Here is a 16,904-nt window from a genome sequence, read left to right on the forward strand (position 1 = left end):
CTGTCCAGTCTGTCTGTATTTATTGCTAAGCCAGTAGAGATTGGCCTGAGGTATAGTTATCTGGATGTAGATTTAAACTTCTCCAAATTTGGGAGATGTCCTACAGAGCTGCATAGTGTTGCACATGCCAGCATGCCAAAACTCATTGCTGTCCCAAAATAATAATAGTAAAAAAAGGGCTTCAGCATAATGTCTTGAAAGCCATGAGATTTACATGCTTTATATTTTTCATCTTTAAGGTTTATGATCCTATCCTTCTCTCTCCAGCCACTGTGGGTGAGCTGCAGTGTTAGCTTTCAAAATTTCATGGAAGAGATGAGGCGCTAAGAAGAAACACTAAATGTTGTGCAACCTCTACTAAAGTGAAGACAGCTGACCACCTAAAATAATGAGAATAGCAACCCAACTCAGTTCTGAAACTTGTCTGGTTTGGGTCAGTGCGGCCCATCTATTTCAAAGTTTTGGTTTGTAGAACTTGTCATGAACTGAGGAAAGTAGAAGCTCATGTCTTGCCAAAAACACTTGGCTCTCTGCCTTCTCCATCCATCTCTTGCCTTAGATTAGTGTGAAAGAAAGGGCAACACTTCCTTGAAGTCTTGGTCTGGCTTCCTACAAGCCTCTTGAAGAGGCGGTGCAGGGAAACTCATCACGTTAGTGTCGTTGTTGCAAAGTTTCAATAGTAAAACCATTAGGACAGCAAATATTCTATGTTAAAACAGAGCCAAGAGGGAGGGAAATTTCTCCATCTGAGGCACTGACACTATTAAACAGTGGCACTTCTGACAACAAGTGTGTACAAAAACCCTCTGGACAAAGGCTGCATTTCAATATCAGACTGTTGTAGTTCTTGTTAACTTTCCAAAGGTGTATCACCTTGGGCACTATAGATAGATGCAGTCCATCTTTAAAGAAGGAAAGAGTGAGCTGTAAGCTGCAAGGCTCTTCATGAAGCCAGTAGTACCTAATAAGCTGGAGAGTTTTACTAGCTCCCTGTGGTTTTGTGCTCATGCTTGATGGATGCTTGTAGATCCACTGGCGGTTCTCCAGACCTGCCTTGGCAATCATGTGGAACATATTATCCTCTCAGGCAGAACTGCCAAATTGGTTCCAACCTTTCCACTCAGATGTAAACCCAAACACTAAAACACAAATCACTTACATGACAATACATTCTATTGTTGAGAATTCCATAAAAGGCTGGAAAGGAGAGAATTTATCCTCTCCATCATTATGATTCTTTGGCCTTTCTTGTTATGAAAATGGTCTTTATCTACTTATCTATCTATTGATGCATCTATTTTTTTTTGTGTACTCTTTGGATGCCTTATATACATACCGATCAAATATATGTAGCAGAGGATAACATAGCACTTGAAGTTTTGTAGGTAGGCACACACAAGCTGTAATGTTCTCTCCAGACTTACTGTTCCTGCTCTGTGTGCCTTTATGAAGACCTAACCACAGAATAATATTTACCCTCCATTAATAGCAGTAACCACTTTCTGTGGTTATTGCACACTGATAGCTCAGTCCAACAAAAATTTTGTGAGGGCATCCAACTTTGCAGTTTTTTAATCCTTTCAGGCTGCCAATTCATTTTGCTGTGTTCTTCTGAAGTTACTGTCATAGTACTGTGCAGCCACCTCAAGTGACTTCCTTCCTAATGTAAAGCAAAATTTTTAATGTTGTAAAACCTGACTATGTTGCTAATGGCATATGGTATTAGAGCTCATTGCTTTAGGCAAGCTTTTTCACCTCTGTATGCCACTCATATCAGAGATGATCATCATGGCTACTGTGAAGTTCTGCTCAGTTTTCAAGTCATTTGAAGCCTGCAGCCATGGCTGAATTTTCAATAGCTGATCCCTCAACAAAGACACTCTAAAGAAATAGCTCAGCTGTGGATTGTTGGTGGGGTAGGGTCTGAAGGTGGTGAAAGAGGCAAAATGTTCCCCTCGTATCTTCAGATCTTACTGACAGTAAACCTCATTGCTTGGGCTTTATGCAGGAGACATGCACATCACTCTGTCAGCAGACTGCAACTTGTAGTTGTTACATTTTGACCCAGTTATTACATGTATGAATCTTTCCAAAATCAAAAGCTACATGGTCCTACAAGTGACTTCCTTTTCCTATTTTAGCTAGGGTTGAGAAGGTTAAAATACTATTAAAATATCAAAGTCTAAAATCTATATTAAAAATTACTGTTTCTTCCCCTATCAGCCTTACATGCATTACCAGATAATGTATTTGAAATGAAGTATTATTTGACATCTGTATTATATTATATCATAAATGGAGTTTGCACTGTGTTGACTGCTCTTCTAACATGGGCACATTAAAAGCTGGGCTGAGTGGCTCTTCAGTTATAATCACAGGATGGCGTGATTGATTTCTGCACCAGTTTTATGTGGACATTTATCCAAGAAAGACTCTCTGCAATAATTTATTCTGTCTGGTTACCCAATGAGATTGTTGATTCATTGATTGTATCATTTGATAAGCTTTTAGAGACAAATGGGTTGGATTTACTCTCTATGAATAAGCTGAGAGAAATTTTAAAACAGGACCAGATGATAGATACTTATGTCAGCAGGAATTAAGGATGTGAGTACTTTACCCTAAGGCTTCGTTGATAGCAGTTTAATTTTATTTGATTTCAAATTGAGGGCAGAGGCCAATGAAAATTTCATTAATTTGTATGCAGTGGGAACTACACTCACTGAACTGATTTGGGGGATTTGCAAAATATGAAGGTCTTAGAGCATTGTATGGAATCTGACCCTTACATTTCATCCCTTTTGAAGTAGGGTACTTTTTCATTTTCATAATGCCTGAAGCTTGTTCATTTATTCAGGTCTTACAGCTTAGTTATTATTTAAGCAACAACAAAAAATAATTATCCACCCACAGAATACAATATTGTTATTGTTTTCACGTTGTCTCCCATCATTGTTAGCAGAATTAACTTAAATATATATATATTAACATTTAAATAATTCATTTGTGTGAATAAACATGCAAACATAAAACTTTTTAACTTTGCTGAACATCAGTTCATCTAAAAATCTTCCCTTAAGGCTGTTCATGAACATCTATAACACATGGTTAGGGTAACCTGGGTTGCCACTGGGAAGCCTGTGATAAAACTTCAGAACACAGTTGCATGTTAGAAACAGGGAGATAACAGGTTTATACGGATATAAATGCAAGTCAACAACAACAATAATGAAAGATATGAACAGAATCTCTCTCTCTCTCCTCTCTATTTCCTTCCTCCCTTCCTCCTTTCCTCCCTTCCTTCCACAGCATTTCAAAAATTAACAGAATGCAGAAAGTCATATGTCTAACTATCAGTTGTAGTGGTTGCCACTGCAACATTCATTGGAATAATTTGCCTAAAAATTAAGGAGGGAGAAACCAGTGAACTCTTATTACCATGTAATCCTACCTATTCCCTGAAATTCCCAGCCATACAGGTGCCTACTGCTCTCTGACCCAAACTCAGCCCACAGAACACTTTGGTCAGATCCATTCCTGTGCTTCTTGAAAATGGTCCATAAGGGTGGCTGCTTTGACCACTTATACTACCACCAATCATGTTCTTAACCATCAACTCTCTTTTCCCCAAATTATTCACATTCATTCATCTAACATGCTTCTGCCTGTTTTAATCCAAATTACATTTTTCTTTCTTTAAGCATTTATTCTCCCAGGCTATCTCAGTCACACTTTGTGGTTTACCAGTTTCACCAGTTGAAAGATTGAAAGATCTTCCCTGGAGACCTCCACATCCTCAGGGAAGTCCTGTTGTTGTAGTCCCCATGGGTATCTCTCATTCTGTTTTATTATCATGCCTTCAAAACCCTTTTTCATGCTTCTCTTTCCTTGCACCACTCCCTCTGTTTCCCTCTCCCTTTTACTCTTATTTTGCCATTGTTTTTATTTTATTTTATTTTATTTTATTTTATTTTATTTTATTTTATTTTATTTTATTTTATTTTATTTTATTTTATTTTATTTTATTTTATTTTATTTTATTTTATTTTATTTTTTCCCCTGTCCATCTTTATTCAGAAGTAAGTAGCCTGAGCTTAATGGCTTATTAAACCATTCAGACTAGCCATCCAATGGCTTATTTGAACTCAAGCAGTAAACTGGGCTTTAGCTCTTAGTTTCTTCTTTACTACCTGATCACGTCAAGGAGTTTAGTATCCCAGAGAAACATCAGTCAGGAATCCTTTGAGATTAGAGAATATATTTGAGAATAGATCCTTTGAGATTATTTCCTGATGATACAGCAACTTTTTTTTTCTTTTTTTTTTTTTTTTTCTTTCTCTCCAGCTCTTGACATCAGTCTCATTTTGTGTAGAAGACAGGAAGCAAGTCTTCTGTTGTGTTTGTAAACTGAGGATATAATCACTTTCCTACCTCATATATTCTGCTTCAGAATCTCTTTGGTTACCAGAGTCACGAGAAGCAGACGTTTGCTAAACTGTCCCTCTTGTTCTGAAGTATTCCATCAGAAACTTCCTCTTGTCATTTTCCCATGCACAGAAGTCATGTGCATGTGAAAGAGAATAGCTGGGAATGCCTCACAATGTAAAACCATTTAAAAATTTAATGTTAACCAATTAGGCCAATATGTGTTCTGCACAAACTAGCTGATCCTATGCACACTACAGTGGCCAAACCATAATAATTATTCCTGGGCTGAACAGCTACACTGTCTTCCTCCCATGGGAATGGAAATGGAAATATTCCATGGAGCATGGCACTGTGTATAGCTATAACTGAAAACTTGGTAGAAGCTTCAGCAATGCAAGGTATGTGAGTATTATAAGGCCATTTTACAAAGAGACAAACTGAGGGCAAAGGTTTATGACTTGTCAAAAGTAACACAATAAATCCATGGCAAAGACTGGAGCTCTGGGATCTATACAAACCTGTAAAGAATACACTAATGCCTAGCTCTTGCTATGTGGTTCAGATACATTACAGTATTAACTTCCATCCTTTCTTTACCATATTACTGCTCTGATTACGCATTAGTAATTGAAGTTGGTTTTACTGCCCTGAATTTTGCTCTGGAGCTACAAGCGATCAACTACTAATGCAACTCACAGCTTTTTGTCTGAGCTGATAATGAGTGAGACCGAACATATGGGAAATTGTAATACTACCTTGGAGTTCAACATGCTCTTCCCTTGGTATATTATTTCAACCTCCTTGTGTTGTTCCTTCACAGCAGGAGGCTGCCATGCAGCAGAATTGCTATCGGTAACACATGTGTATACACTCACAGGGGTCACTCAGCATCGTAAATTGTTTATATGATATACAGTACTGTATTCATAAGAGGGAGAATGAAATGTGTTTGAATTTATGCATTTTTCTCTGGGGGGATACAAAACTCTTTCCACACTTCTGATGGACTAAAAATTTTCCCCAGCATACTGACTCTCACTAATACTGCATACTAAAAAGTGTTTTGACTCTGCAGAGATCATTTAAGTGAGAATGAAGTTTGGCTATGATAATCTCATTATTGTTTTGATCTTGGCCCTGACTTTCAGCAGAAAGCTTCTGTGGGACAGACAGTTTTTGCTCTATATTGAAACTGAGCATTGGTGGCATTGGTGTTAATAGGAGTTAGACCATGGACCACAGTTTCTTGGGTTTGCCTGGGAAATATTTCTTTCATGCGAAACCTTATGCAAGAGCAAAAGAAGATGAAAAGGTTCATCTTATCAGAAGAAAATACAAAAACTAGTGCAGTCATTCTGAGGGAGTGGCTGAGGAATTCCTTACCACACAGATTCCCGATCCATCAAGGCATCTGTTTGCATTGCCATTACAGTTGCAAGGAGAGCATTTTCCAAAGGTGGTACGGTAAAATCCTTCTTGGCATCCCTGCAACAAGAAAATAAAAATAAAGTATTTCCTATGCATGTGTATCCTGAGAGTTAGGTTTGGCAGGAGAAAGCACGAGGCAGGGGAAAGTGAGAACTACAATCATCAGGTCTCCCATGAGCACACTCCACAACCCTATCACAGCAGACCACACACACACTACTGAACTCCAGTCTGTTCACATATTCCCTGCCCTGGTGCTTGCTTTTTGCCTCATGATGTTTAAGCTTCCAGCATCCCCACCTGTGTCATGCCCCTGATGTAGTAGGTGCCTGCAGTGTGAGGTTGGGCTGCCAGGTTCCTACTGCATTTTGTGTTAGAGGATGGGTTAACTAGAAGTTACTGATCATTATTCGATAGAGAAGGTATATTCATAGGAAAAGAATTGCTTTTACTTAGAGATAAAAATAAAATGAAAGAGGATTGCTTTTGTATCTATTATGTGTAACATCTTGTTCTCCACTGAGGAACTTCCACCTTAGTACAAAGTTGGTGAGACATGAAGAAGCTGATCTCAGGAGCAACCTCTGTTGCTCAGGCAGTGCCTGTTCACCCCATGTAGCAGTCTCCCTGCATCACACAGATGATGTTAGATCCATGCAGACTCATGAACTTTTGGATCTTAAAGCTCTTACTCTTGCATAACTCTTGCAGTGTTGTTGCAGAGTTTCTGCGAAGGCCCTAGCGTATCATTCAGATCTCCAGAAATTATTTACCACACCCTCTTTTTGCTAGCACTTAAAAAGATATAATAGTCAGAGCCTGAGGTACACTTGGCTCTCCTGGAATATCTTTTGTAGCTGACTACACAATGCTTTCTATGTTCTGAGGTCACTTGCTCTTGAAAAAAGTAGGAAATTCAAGCAAATCAGAAGGTCATGATCTTACATAATTTGCATTTGCACGAGGTTTGGCACTTATTATGTTATGCTGCTCTAATTAGGCTTAGATTGCCTCTGAATCTTCTTCTTTCTCATCTTCCTAGGTTGCCATGAAATAAAGGATGATTTCTTTTCTGCACTGGGCCTTTGCATGCCCACTCTGAGCTATGACATGAACAACAAGACTACAATATTCATGCAGTGCTGCACAGTGTTATGTCCACTGTCTCCAAAAGCTAGGCTGTGAGTGGCACTGCTCGCTGGCCTGCTGGTGGCTGGGGCTAGTGAACTTAGCTGCATTGCTTCTGGGACCTGAGCTCGTATGCCTGCGGTGTGCTGCAGATACAGTTGTGGGACTCTGGACAGCAAAAGCCAGCAATACCGAGGTTCATCTCTGTGAGATTTTCCACTCTCAAGGGTGGATAGATGCTTTTATCCAGTTGGATGAGCAGCTCATTTAGGAAATAACATATCTTATGAGATGACTAACAACAAGCTTTACAAAACAGGCTTACAAATGAATCACTAATCCAATCTTATCCCAGAGAGCTCTGAGGAGCTGAGATGAACATAAATGGAAAACTCAGTTGCCTTTACCATTCTTACACACCATTTTTTATCTGGTTTGCTTTGGAAACACTTTCTTAGATAATAGCTCCTTGGAGGAAAAGCCTTCATCCATATCCACTTTGGGACAGCAGAAATACTATCTGTTTGCACTGCTTGTTTCAGTTGTTTAGTCTTAACACAGAGCTGTAGGACTGGCTCCCACCAGACTAAGGATTTCAGCTGAATGATTACGCCACACACTGTGGAAGGCAGACAATTATTTTCTAAATTGAAAACAGATTCATTTCCCAGTGTCTTTTTTGGCAATATTTTTCTCCACCCATATAGTTCTAACGCATGTTATGCTCTCCTATGCTCTTCAACTGGTGGGTGGTCCTAGCTGGTCCACTAGTGTCTGTCCAAAAGCTTTCTTGGTTTTGCAGGTCTAAGCAGAATCCTTTTTCACATATGATGATGAATATGGACAACGGAAATGTATGAGTATATGCAAAAGTGCCTGTGCAAATGCTTCAGGTGGCCATAAATCTAATATCCTTTAAACTTCAGCAAGGGATACCCCTTGTACCTCTGTACTGCAGCCAAGAGTGGGCTTTCATCTAGTTCATTCAAACAACAGCAGCAAGTCAGGTGTAGTTCAGCCTAGCATCAGTGATTCCAGCTATATGGCCAGGTTTGCATGGCTTTTTCTGGAGCCTGCTGGGAACCAGCTTACCCCCTACTCTCAGGGGACATACTTCTCAGACCCTTGAGACATCTACCTTATTCTGGGGTGTATCTGCTGTTGTGGTTGTCAGACCCCCTCTTGAGAATGAGATGTAGGCTCCTAAGTCACCTGGGTAACTTCTGGCAACATTATCTCCCCATAATTTCTCAATTCACCACAACAGCTTGGAAGGTGTTGATGCTCACTATTTTAATGCACTGTTTTAAACCCTGGGTTGCATCAATATAAACCAGAAATGAGGTATTAACAATCAATGCTATGAGGGAGATGGGAATGGGAGGAAAATTGGATACAGATTGTTTGCTTGGGGTTCAGAAATTTTCTCAGGCATTCTCAATTATTCTGATATATTTTTGTTGCCCCTTGCCCTACTAGTGATAATGGAGTGATCTGTTAGTTGTTCCAGGGCGTGAGCCAACATCGTATTTATAACAAGAAGTGTTAGATTGTTGAGCTAATTGAGGGATTCAAATGGCTGAATGTTCTGGGAGCACAAAATAATTGCATACAAAGCACAAACAGGTCTGGAACAAAATAGAAATATCCTCCCCAAAAAATTGTTATGTAGACAATTGAGTGAGGAACATATCCATCTACTGTCTGCTTCTGAATGCTGAAGACAATCAGTAGGCCAAAATGCTAGGTCTGCATTAGCAATTACATCTTTATAATTATTATGTACATATATATATATTATTTTTTCCCCAAAGGGACAATGCTTATTCCAGTTGAAGCTCAAAAAGTCCAATCTAATGTGGAAGTTTCTGAGCTCTTGAAAATCTTTTATACCCATAGTGCATTTAATTTTCTTCTCCCCCCCCTTGCATCTGGATTTCATTATTGCATTTCTTAAAAATGAGAACCAGCTGCAGTGTTGCAAGTGCTGTGGAGTCCCTAGTCATGCTCTGTTGCTTTAGACCCTTCTGATGGTATGGGTTCAAGGTGGAACTAAAGATGGCAGGCATTCTAGGTATACAAGGTTATGAGTTTGCTCCCATTTATATTCAGGCAGCTCCACCAATTTGGTTGGTTGCAGCTGCTCTTGATCTGCACCTGAGCAGCTGAGGGCAGAACCAGGTCCCCATTCCTTCCACACCGCCAGCTAGCAACACCAGTGCAGCTCACACTGGGGAAGGCATGCTTCTTGTGACCCTGTTTCTTCCTATTTGCTTTTCCTAAAAGAGTGCTGTGCTGGTAAATATGCACAGAGTGTTCTCTGTGGTTACATCTGCCTTTGCCAACTAGAAAAAGGGCAAGGCATGGCTTCAGACAGTGGCTTATGAACATCCATGCTGACTGGTGGTTCATTTTCTGCCTTGATCTTGCTCTTTGACAGACTGCTCTTTTCCTGACAATGTCCAGGCACAGCTTACAACATAGCATCTCTTAGGACATGTTCCTATGAGGCAGCATGTCTGGGACTGCTCTTTTTGGGCAAACACAGAGAGAGTTTAAGCATGTGGACATGTGCTGCGTTATGCTACTCGACTAGGCAGTCCCCAGACTGTTTTATTCAGTAATTTAGATGTAGCTGTTGACTCTGCATCAATGGTAAGAAAACATGGCATGTTTCTTTAGTTAGTACTGGAACTTGTGACTTTTCTGTGAACATATAAAAACACAAAGGGTCTCTTTCTTCTGCAATAAAAGGCACCTTGGATCCTCACCAATGTTAGTTAATTCCCGAACTCTTTCTTGAGTGCTGGGATACACACAGAGAGGTGGATTCAGGGTTAAATGATCTACATTAAGTAAATTCAGCCTTTGTTATATTCCTGATACTCATGACTTCCAGTCTTGGACCAGGGACCCCACTGCATTTGACCCAGAACAAAACCAGAAGCAGAAGATGGTGCATGCCTCCAGGATCATTGTAAAAGAGGATACAGATGGTTCACTGGGGGCACTGAAGCTGAAGAACAGCACTCCAAGTAGCAGTCACATGTTTTCACATCAACTGCCAAGTCACTACTAAGTTTAGTGTTGCCCAAGACTTGGTTGTAGCTGGCTAGGAGTGTTACTCGCTTTGCTACTAGAGATAGAGTCAAAAGGCAAACTGCTTTTCAGGTCTGAGAAGGATCCTCTGTGGGCTATGAATGTTCAGACCTGAAGGCAAGGATAAAACACTATAGTGTTACTTAGTAGAGTTTCACTTTAAAATCAGTTCAGGGCAGTGAAAGTGAATGCAACCTGGTCACATTTAAATTGTATAAACTCACAGGTCTGTGATGAAATTAAAATTACCTTAATTAACTAATTTCCTAGACCTATTAAAATACAAAGAATTTCTATCCTTTGTCATAAGCACTTGTATTTTATGTACAACAGTGTTTTTTTTTTTTTTTTAATTCCATGAGGCAAAAATGCTCTTTTTTTTTTTTTTTTTTTGTTTTGTTTTGTTTTGTTTCTCACAACCCCTCACATTACTTCTTCATATGTCAAGAGGCTAGATAAATGTTTGTAGCATGGGAAGGGAAGGGAAGGGAAGGGAAGGGAAGGGAAGGGAAGGGAAGGGAAGGGAAGGGAAGGGAAGGGAAGGGAAGCTACTTCAACAATATCAAGATTTGCCCCAGAGCCTAGGGAAAAGAGAAAAATGTTGCTCCTGATATAAGGAGATACAGACATAGTATCATCTATTGAAACCTGTCAGAATCAGAGATGTGAGTAAATAAAGCACATTTTCATTGCATTGATGAAAAGAATCAGACAAATTGAGCAAAGTGATGTATTCTTCCCTTTCTGACAGCGTCACATCAAGATGTAATGTTTTTTTCTGGATAGTAGGGTTTAGCTAAACAGAAGTTTAGGATTCAACATAACACTGATTCCGTGAAATCTTTGGCTATACAGGGGTGAATGAATACTCTAAATATACTTCACCCATTTTAAAATTTGTGGGTCTGTATGTAATAGAGACCAAACTGCTGTACAAAAAGTACATGGCATTGCCATGGAAACAATACTGCTCTCTGGGGACATTTCTCAACCCAACCCAAACATGCTTGTTTTTGTTTATTTTATATATCTTTGTGTGTGTGTGTGTGTGTGAGAGAGAGAGAGAGAGAGAGAGAGAGCGTGTATTTAGAATTGGCAGCCACAGTACTGGAGCCTTTTTGAAGATTGTTTGCTTAGGCCAACTTGAGATAAATAGCCTACTGCCCTTCCTAAAAATAAAAACGTTTTCCTGTTTGAATATCTTCTGGTACTTTTATTTCTTTCTTTATTATTATTATTTTTTAAATTAGAGAATTACACAAACAGCTCTGAGAAAGTAGTCCTCTACTGTATATTTGATTTGATGCTTTTCCAAGTTTCTCTGGTTCCTTCAGAATAGGTAGAACTCTTTTCTAAAGAGATTCCTAGTTTTTGCCACCTACAATAGAATCTTCCTGCTCAGAAATGCTCAATCCCTAGCTAAGCCAAATTTTTAGCATTCAGCGGGTCCCACCTGGCTTGTCTATGTCAGCAATGAAGACAGGCCCAGACTGATCCTCAGAAGACCTCCTTGCCCCAGATGCAGCTCTGTGCTAGCACAGCTGTGGCTGTGTGAGTGTAGGGCCGTCCTGGCCAGCAACCTTCACAGCTGAGCAGCAGGACTGTGTGTTTAGGAAACCCAAACCACAGCAGGCCAGGAGTCAGCAATTTGGAGATGTCCACATGGGAAGAAGCCAGCTAGACTTCCTTTGTGTGTTTTAATTTCTTTTACATGAAAATGTGTCTAAAGTAGGTCAGCTGTGCCTGTTGATTGCTGCTGACTGCGAAGGGAGACTTCAAAGCTAGCTCAGGTGTATAGACTGAATCACCCAAGCAATTCTGTCACTACATTTGAGTTTGCTTGATTCTAGGCAGTTCAGAGTGTGATCTTGGGATGTTTCCCTTCATCAAGGTTGTCTCTCCTGATATTTACTACTAGCTTTCAAAGGGAGCTCTGTTATATTACCCTGCCCTGGTGCTACTTTCTCCATTGAATACTTGTGCATTCAAAAATCTGCAAATAAAATATTTTCAGCCTGTCTCTGAGACATGTTTTCCTCCTTGGGAGTAGAAGCAGAAAGCATAATATATGTTAACACCTTTGGAAATCTATAATTTTTAGGAAGAGCTTTATAATACCTCCAGACATTTGGTATCTGGGAATTGTTCTTATTGCTGCTAGTAACTCAGTCCCATCTCAACTGGATGGGTTTGGAGAGCACTGAACATATTTAAGAAAGAAATCTGTAAGCAATTATTATTAAGAGTTTGTCTTGTCACCTGAGATACTCTGTGCTCACTGCAAACAGGGACTTTTGTTCTAAGACATGGCTGTGAGATACAAGATCATCCCATTTTACAAAGAACAAAACTGATCCCTGGCATCATGTGAAGGCTGTCACATTCATTACCAGCTCAATCCTCAATTTTGGATGCATCTTAGAAGGAGAGTTCTGAATTGTTGTGAGTGACTCGGACAATCTGCGGAGCTTGTGATTGGCAGCTCCTTGAAGCATGACCCCATTCTAAGGACATCATTTGGCTCCCTCCAAAAGGCACACTTCTTACTGCAATAAAAATACTGCTTGGCCAAACTGGGATGTAGGTAAACAAAGGGTTTGTTCCCTAGAGATCCTAGCTCTAAACCACTCTGGGTAGGCACAAATTGTACAGCTTATCATGTTTGGAAAGCATTAACTACAAAGCTTTCTTTTTTACCTCATACAGATATGAGAGTCTACTTATGGTGTTTCATTCAGCAAGAAAGTACTGAGGGCATCAACATGACTTCTACATCTGCTTCTCAGATCAAAGCATAATTGACGTCCAATACTTTTAAAAATCCAGACTGCAAATTGCAGGCTGATGGACATTTGACCATTCCTTGCTCCCTGGGAGCAGAATAACAGACGTTTCAAATTCCTTAGGTCAAAGACATGTTATTCATGAGTGTAGACACAAAGATTTAGTTCTTCTTCAGTCTGCTGGGAAACTTCATGCAAACAAAAAGAGCCGCAATAACACTGTGCCCCACTGTCCTGACCTTCCTGCCTTTAGTGACCTGCAGGAGAAATCCCTTTCCATTTGTTGCCAAAATCCAAAATTTAATAGTTGTACGGTATACACTATGTGCTACTGCAGCTCAGTGCCAAAGCAAGCTATTGGTGAGCAAAGTCCTCAGGAGCCCTGGGCTTTTTGCCCTCTTACACAGCTACCATTCACTTTTACAGATCTCAGGCAAGGTGCTTAGCCACTGAATGCTATATTTTGGCTCAAGCATTCTGCATGCATGGTTATTAGGAGTTTCTTATGACTGGAGAGGATTTCAACGGTGTGTGAGTACATGAGGATGGGCAAGGGTTAACTGTTGGGAAAAGGTACAGCTATATTTGCTCTGCAGGATCCTGGTGTTGACTCAGCCATGCTCATTGCTGCCTTGGTCTCAGAGGCACTGGATGGACTTGCAAGGTCACTAGAAAACCTACAGGCTACTCTTGCTGTGTAGGATTAGCAGATAGAAAAGTCAGCATGCATTTCCTTGTTTTCTAAATAGGCACCTGTGCTGGGCCCATCTGAGGCTGTGTTTACTGGATTAATAGGATGTTTATTAGTTAACACTGTTTTGAATGGTCCACGTGGACAATCCTTTAAGTTATTGAGATGGAGCCCTGTTTCTTGCAGGGCATTAACTGCCAAAAGCTTTTATCCCCATCTTATATCTTACTCAGCTGATGTTCTGCCCATCCAAGCAGATGTGTGATACTCCAGTATCTCAACTCAGACTTTTCCACTCTTGAGGGTGAGGAATTCACTAACTCTAGCTTACGAGCTCTTACTTCGGATACTGGAAACGCTTTTCTACCAGATATCCCTTTGAGCTGAAAATACTGTTAACTAAGATTTGGGATGAGTTTGACTGGTACAAGATAGAACTATGCTGTCTTTTTCTGTCACCAGGAAACTATACACATTTTACAGGTAAGTAAATTGTGGAAGTTATCTGAACAGTGTGTATCATCAGGTAATCTGTCTTTCCTGTTTTGCCTAGTTAACCATGAAAGACTGTCTTGCTGGATTTCATTAGTTATATATATATATATATATATATATATATATATATATATATATATATATATATATATATCACTGAACCCAGCAACAGATGTGCCAAATACCTCTGTATGATCGGACTCTTGATTCCTGTTTTCCAAAAGGGCATGGCAGTCAGTGATAGGTTCATGAAAACAGTGCTTTTAATATTATTTGGTACTTTTAATATTATTTGGTACTTTTAACATTATTTGTTGTTATGTCACCATTCCTCTTCCTCACAGCTTTTATACCCTTCTGCTTTGCACATGAACATTAGACTGTTCACAAGATAACTGGCAGTGTGCAATCAAGAAATGCAGAACAAAAGTGATAGACTTTCTCCTGTAACAACTTCTACATGAGAAGCTCTAGAGGGTCGTCTCTACCTCTCAATAACTGAAAATTGTTGAGGTATCAGATAATTGTATTTAAACACTTTCATTTTTGTTACTCCTCCAGCCTACTGAGATGATCCATCTTTACAACTACATTTGATGTAACTATGTGTAGGCCATGTAGACAATGGATCTGATGGTATCAAATCCTATGTGAACTGTATGACTTGGGGTAAAATTTGTCTAAATTTTCTTTGCTTTATTTTGTTCATATTTTTGGGGGCAGGACAGAGAAAATATTTCTAGAAGATATCTTTGGGCTTTTTATATAAAAGTATTTGATGGTGGTTATAGTATTTTCCTAACCATCATTTATTGTCCTGCAGCTTTTTTACATTCATATCTACATAGCAACAAATTATCTGATTGTCAATTTCTGCTAGTTCTCAGGTCCCCCAGATTTGGATGGATTTCAACTTGCAAAAGGAGAAAGAATACATGTATTCTTATGGATAGGGACTTGTGTAGCTTCAAGTTTCCTCAAAAGCTTGGTGATTACTTGTAGCTTTGAGAGGCTTGCTGCAGACAGCTTTTTCCAGTAGGTCTGTTTATTTATAGTGAAACATTCATTAAATCCATGGCTCCTTAGTTTATATTTATAGCACACATTCACTCTAGTTTGTATTTATAGGATACCTTTTAGTTCTGTCTGTATTATGTGTCTCTCTTGTTGGCAATGAGGCTTCAATGTCACTTAAACAGTCTTACAGTCTTACATGTCACTTAAAAAGCCAACCAGATGAGATGGTCTCTCATTGGCCCTTCTTGGGGGAGGCCTCTTTACTTTTCTTGGGCTGTTTCTATTCATGGCACATCAGAACATTACGCTGATGGGTTGTGGATCTCCATTTGGCCCCCATCAGTTCCCACAGCCCTTCTGCTGCTACCTTGTTCTCTGCTTATGTCCTACTGGTCCGGATTTCCATTCATCCTCTTATTCCTCTTCCCCGCTTGGCATTTCCCTGCACCTGGTTCTAGTCACTCATCCACTTCATGACATGCCCTCCACCTCCAGTCTACTAATACCTTGACAGTGATAGTTTCATTATATTAAGTCTGAAATTAACATAAGGAAAAAATACTGCTTCTCTCTGAACCGTTGAGAAACTTGTTATCTTGTTTTGGTGCATGGACTCCATTGTTCCTTACTATGTTCATAAAGACATTGAGACCCAGGAATACACATTATTCTGCTCATCTCTTGTGTGATCATTCACATTAGTCTTTTTTTCATTTTTTCCATCTGTGAAATGGAACAATGACAATAGTCCTCTTTGGAGAGGGCTTTGTTGTATTCTGATGGAAGAACTACATAATAGCTATATTTCAATAATATGAATTATTACTATTTGCACTTATGGTTTTAGGATGTTTTTTAATTCTCTTCATGGGTACACCTCATTTGTTGGCTCAAGGTAAGCTTTTTTGCTTTTGCACAATATGTACAACTGGTAAATGTATTACAGAGTTTCATGCTTCCTTGAGTTGGTGTCAAACCCAGGATGGCAAAACCAAATAAAACGGTTTGTAGAACTTCTATTAGCTCTAGTTTTCACAACATGAAGAACCTCTGTTTACTCAATGTAATCCACAATAGTAAAACAAGTCACTTCTTTTAAGAAAACTGGTCAGAACCACTAGGAATAACGAATATCCCCTCATGGGCAGACAGGTGATGACTTGTTTCCAATACCTGCAGTGAATATAAAGCTGTTGCCAGTCCAAAGGCTTCCAGTCTTTTTAATCCAGCAATGAAAGACCGTTTTTGGCTTCCAACTAAACAATCATGCTTCAAAATTATTTGCTTACTTAGACGGCACTGCTTGGCATTGTGCTGTCTTTCTTTCCCAGTTTTTGCTTCCATCCTTTCCAAGGGATAGACCACACTCTGGTATTTGAGGGCAACTTTTATGAGTGATCTACAAGGATTTACTGCCAGAGCATACCAGATATATGAAAAGGATTAGTCAAATGGGGTAGGGAGAAAGAGAAATTATATGTATTAAAATTTCACAAGAAAAAGTGCAATTAACTTTGTAGGAGATCTTTTAAGACATTTAAGGAATTTCTGTATTCTTCACTTCACTGTCTTTGTGCTTGAACCTATAAATCCCTATGTAGTGACATTTCAGAGGGATCTTGGTCTTTCTCTGCAGAATGAGGCTCTCAGAAGTTAGTAACCAACCAATTAGCCAAACCCATTGGCCAGATATATTTTATCATCAAACTCAGAGTAAAGAGAGATGTACAGAAATCCTGCTCTACACTGCATAGTTATCCAATGTGTAGACAAAAGCAGACATCTGCTCTGCAATTTTATTTCTTCCCTGTTGACTTTTGCTAAATTTATCTGAG

The 16,904-nt window shown here is 39.5% G+C and overlaps 1 protein-coding gene across 1 annotated transcript in view; it reads right to left on the reverse strand.

Annotated features, from left to right (window-relative positions):
* LAMA4 (laminin subunit alpha 4) overlaps positions 1 to 16,904 on the reverse strand; it is a 98,044-nt gene that overhangs the window by 70,811 nt on the left and 10,329 nt on the right. Inside the window, exon 2 of the mRNA XM_082757406.1 lies at positions 5,812 to 5,913. Within this exon, the coding sequence (XP_082613532.1) occupies positions 5,812 to 5,913 (102 nt within the window). The remainder of the gene's footprint in view (positions 1 to 5,811; positions 5,914 to 16,904) is intronic.

This window comes from Aythya marila (genome assembly GCF_965140915.1).
Source record: "Aythya marila genome assembly, chromosome: 3".
Classification (NCBI taxonomy): Eukaryota; Metazoa; Chordata; class Aves; order Anseriformes; family Anatidae; genus Aythya; species Aythya marila.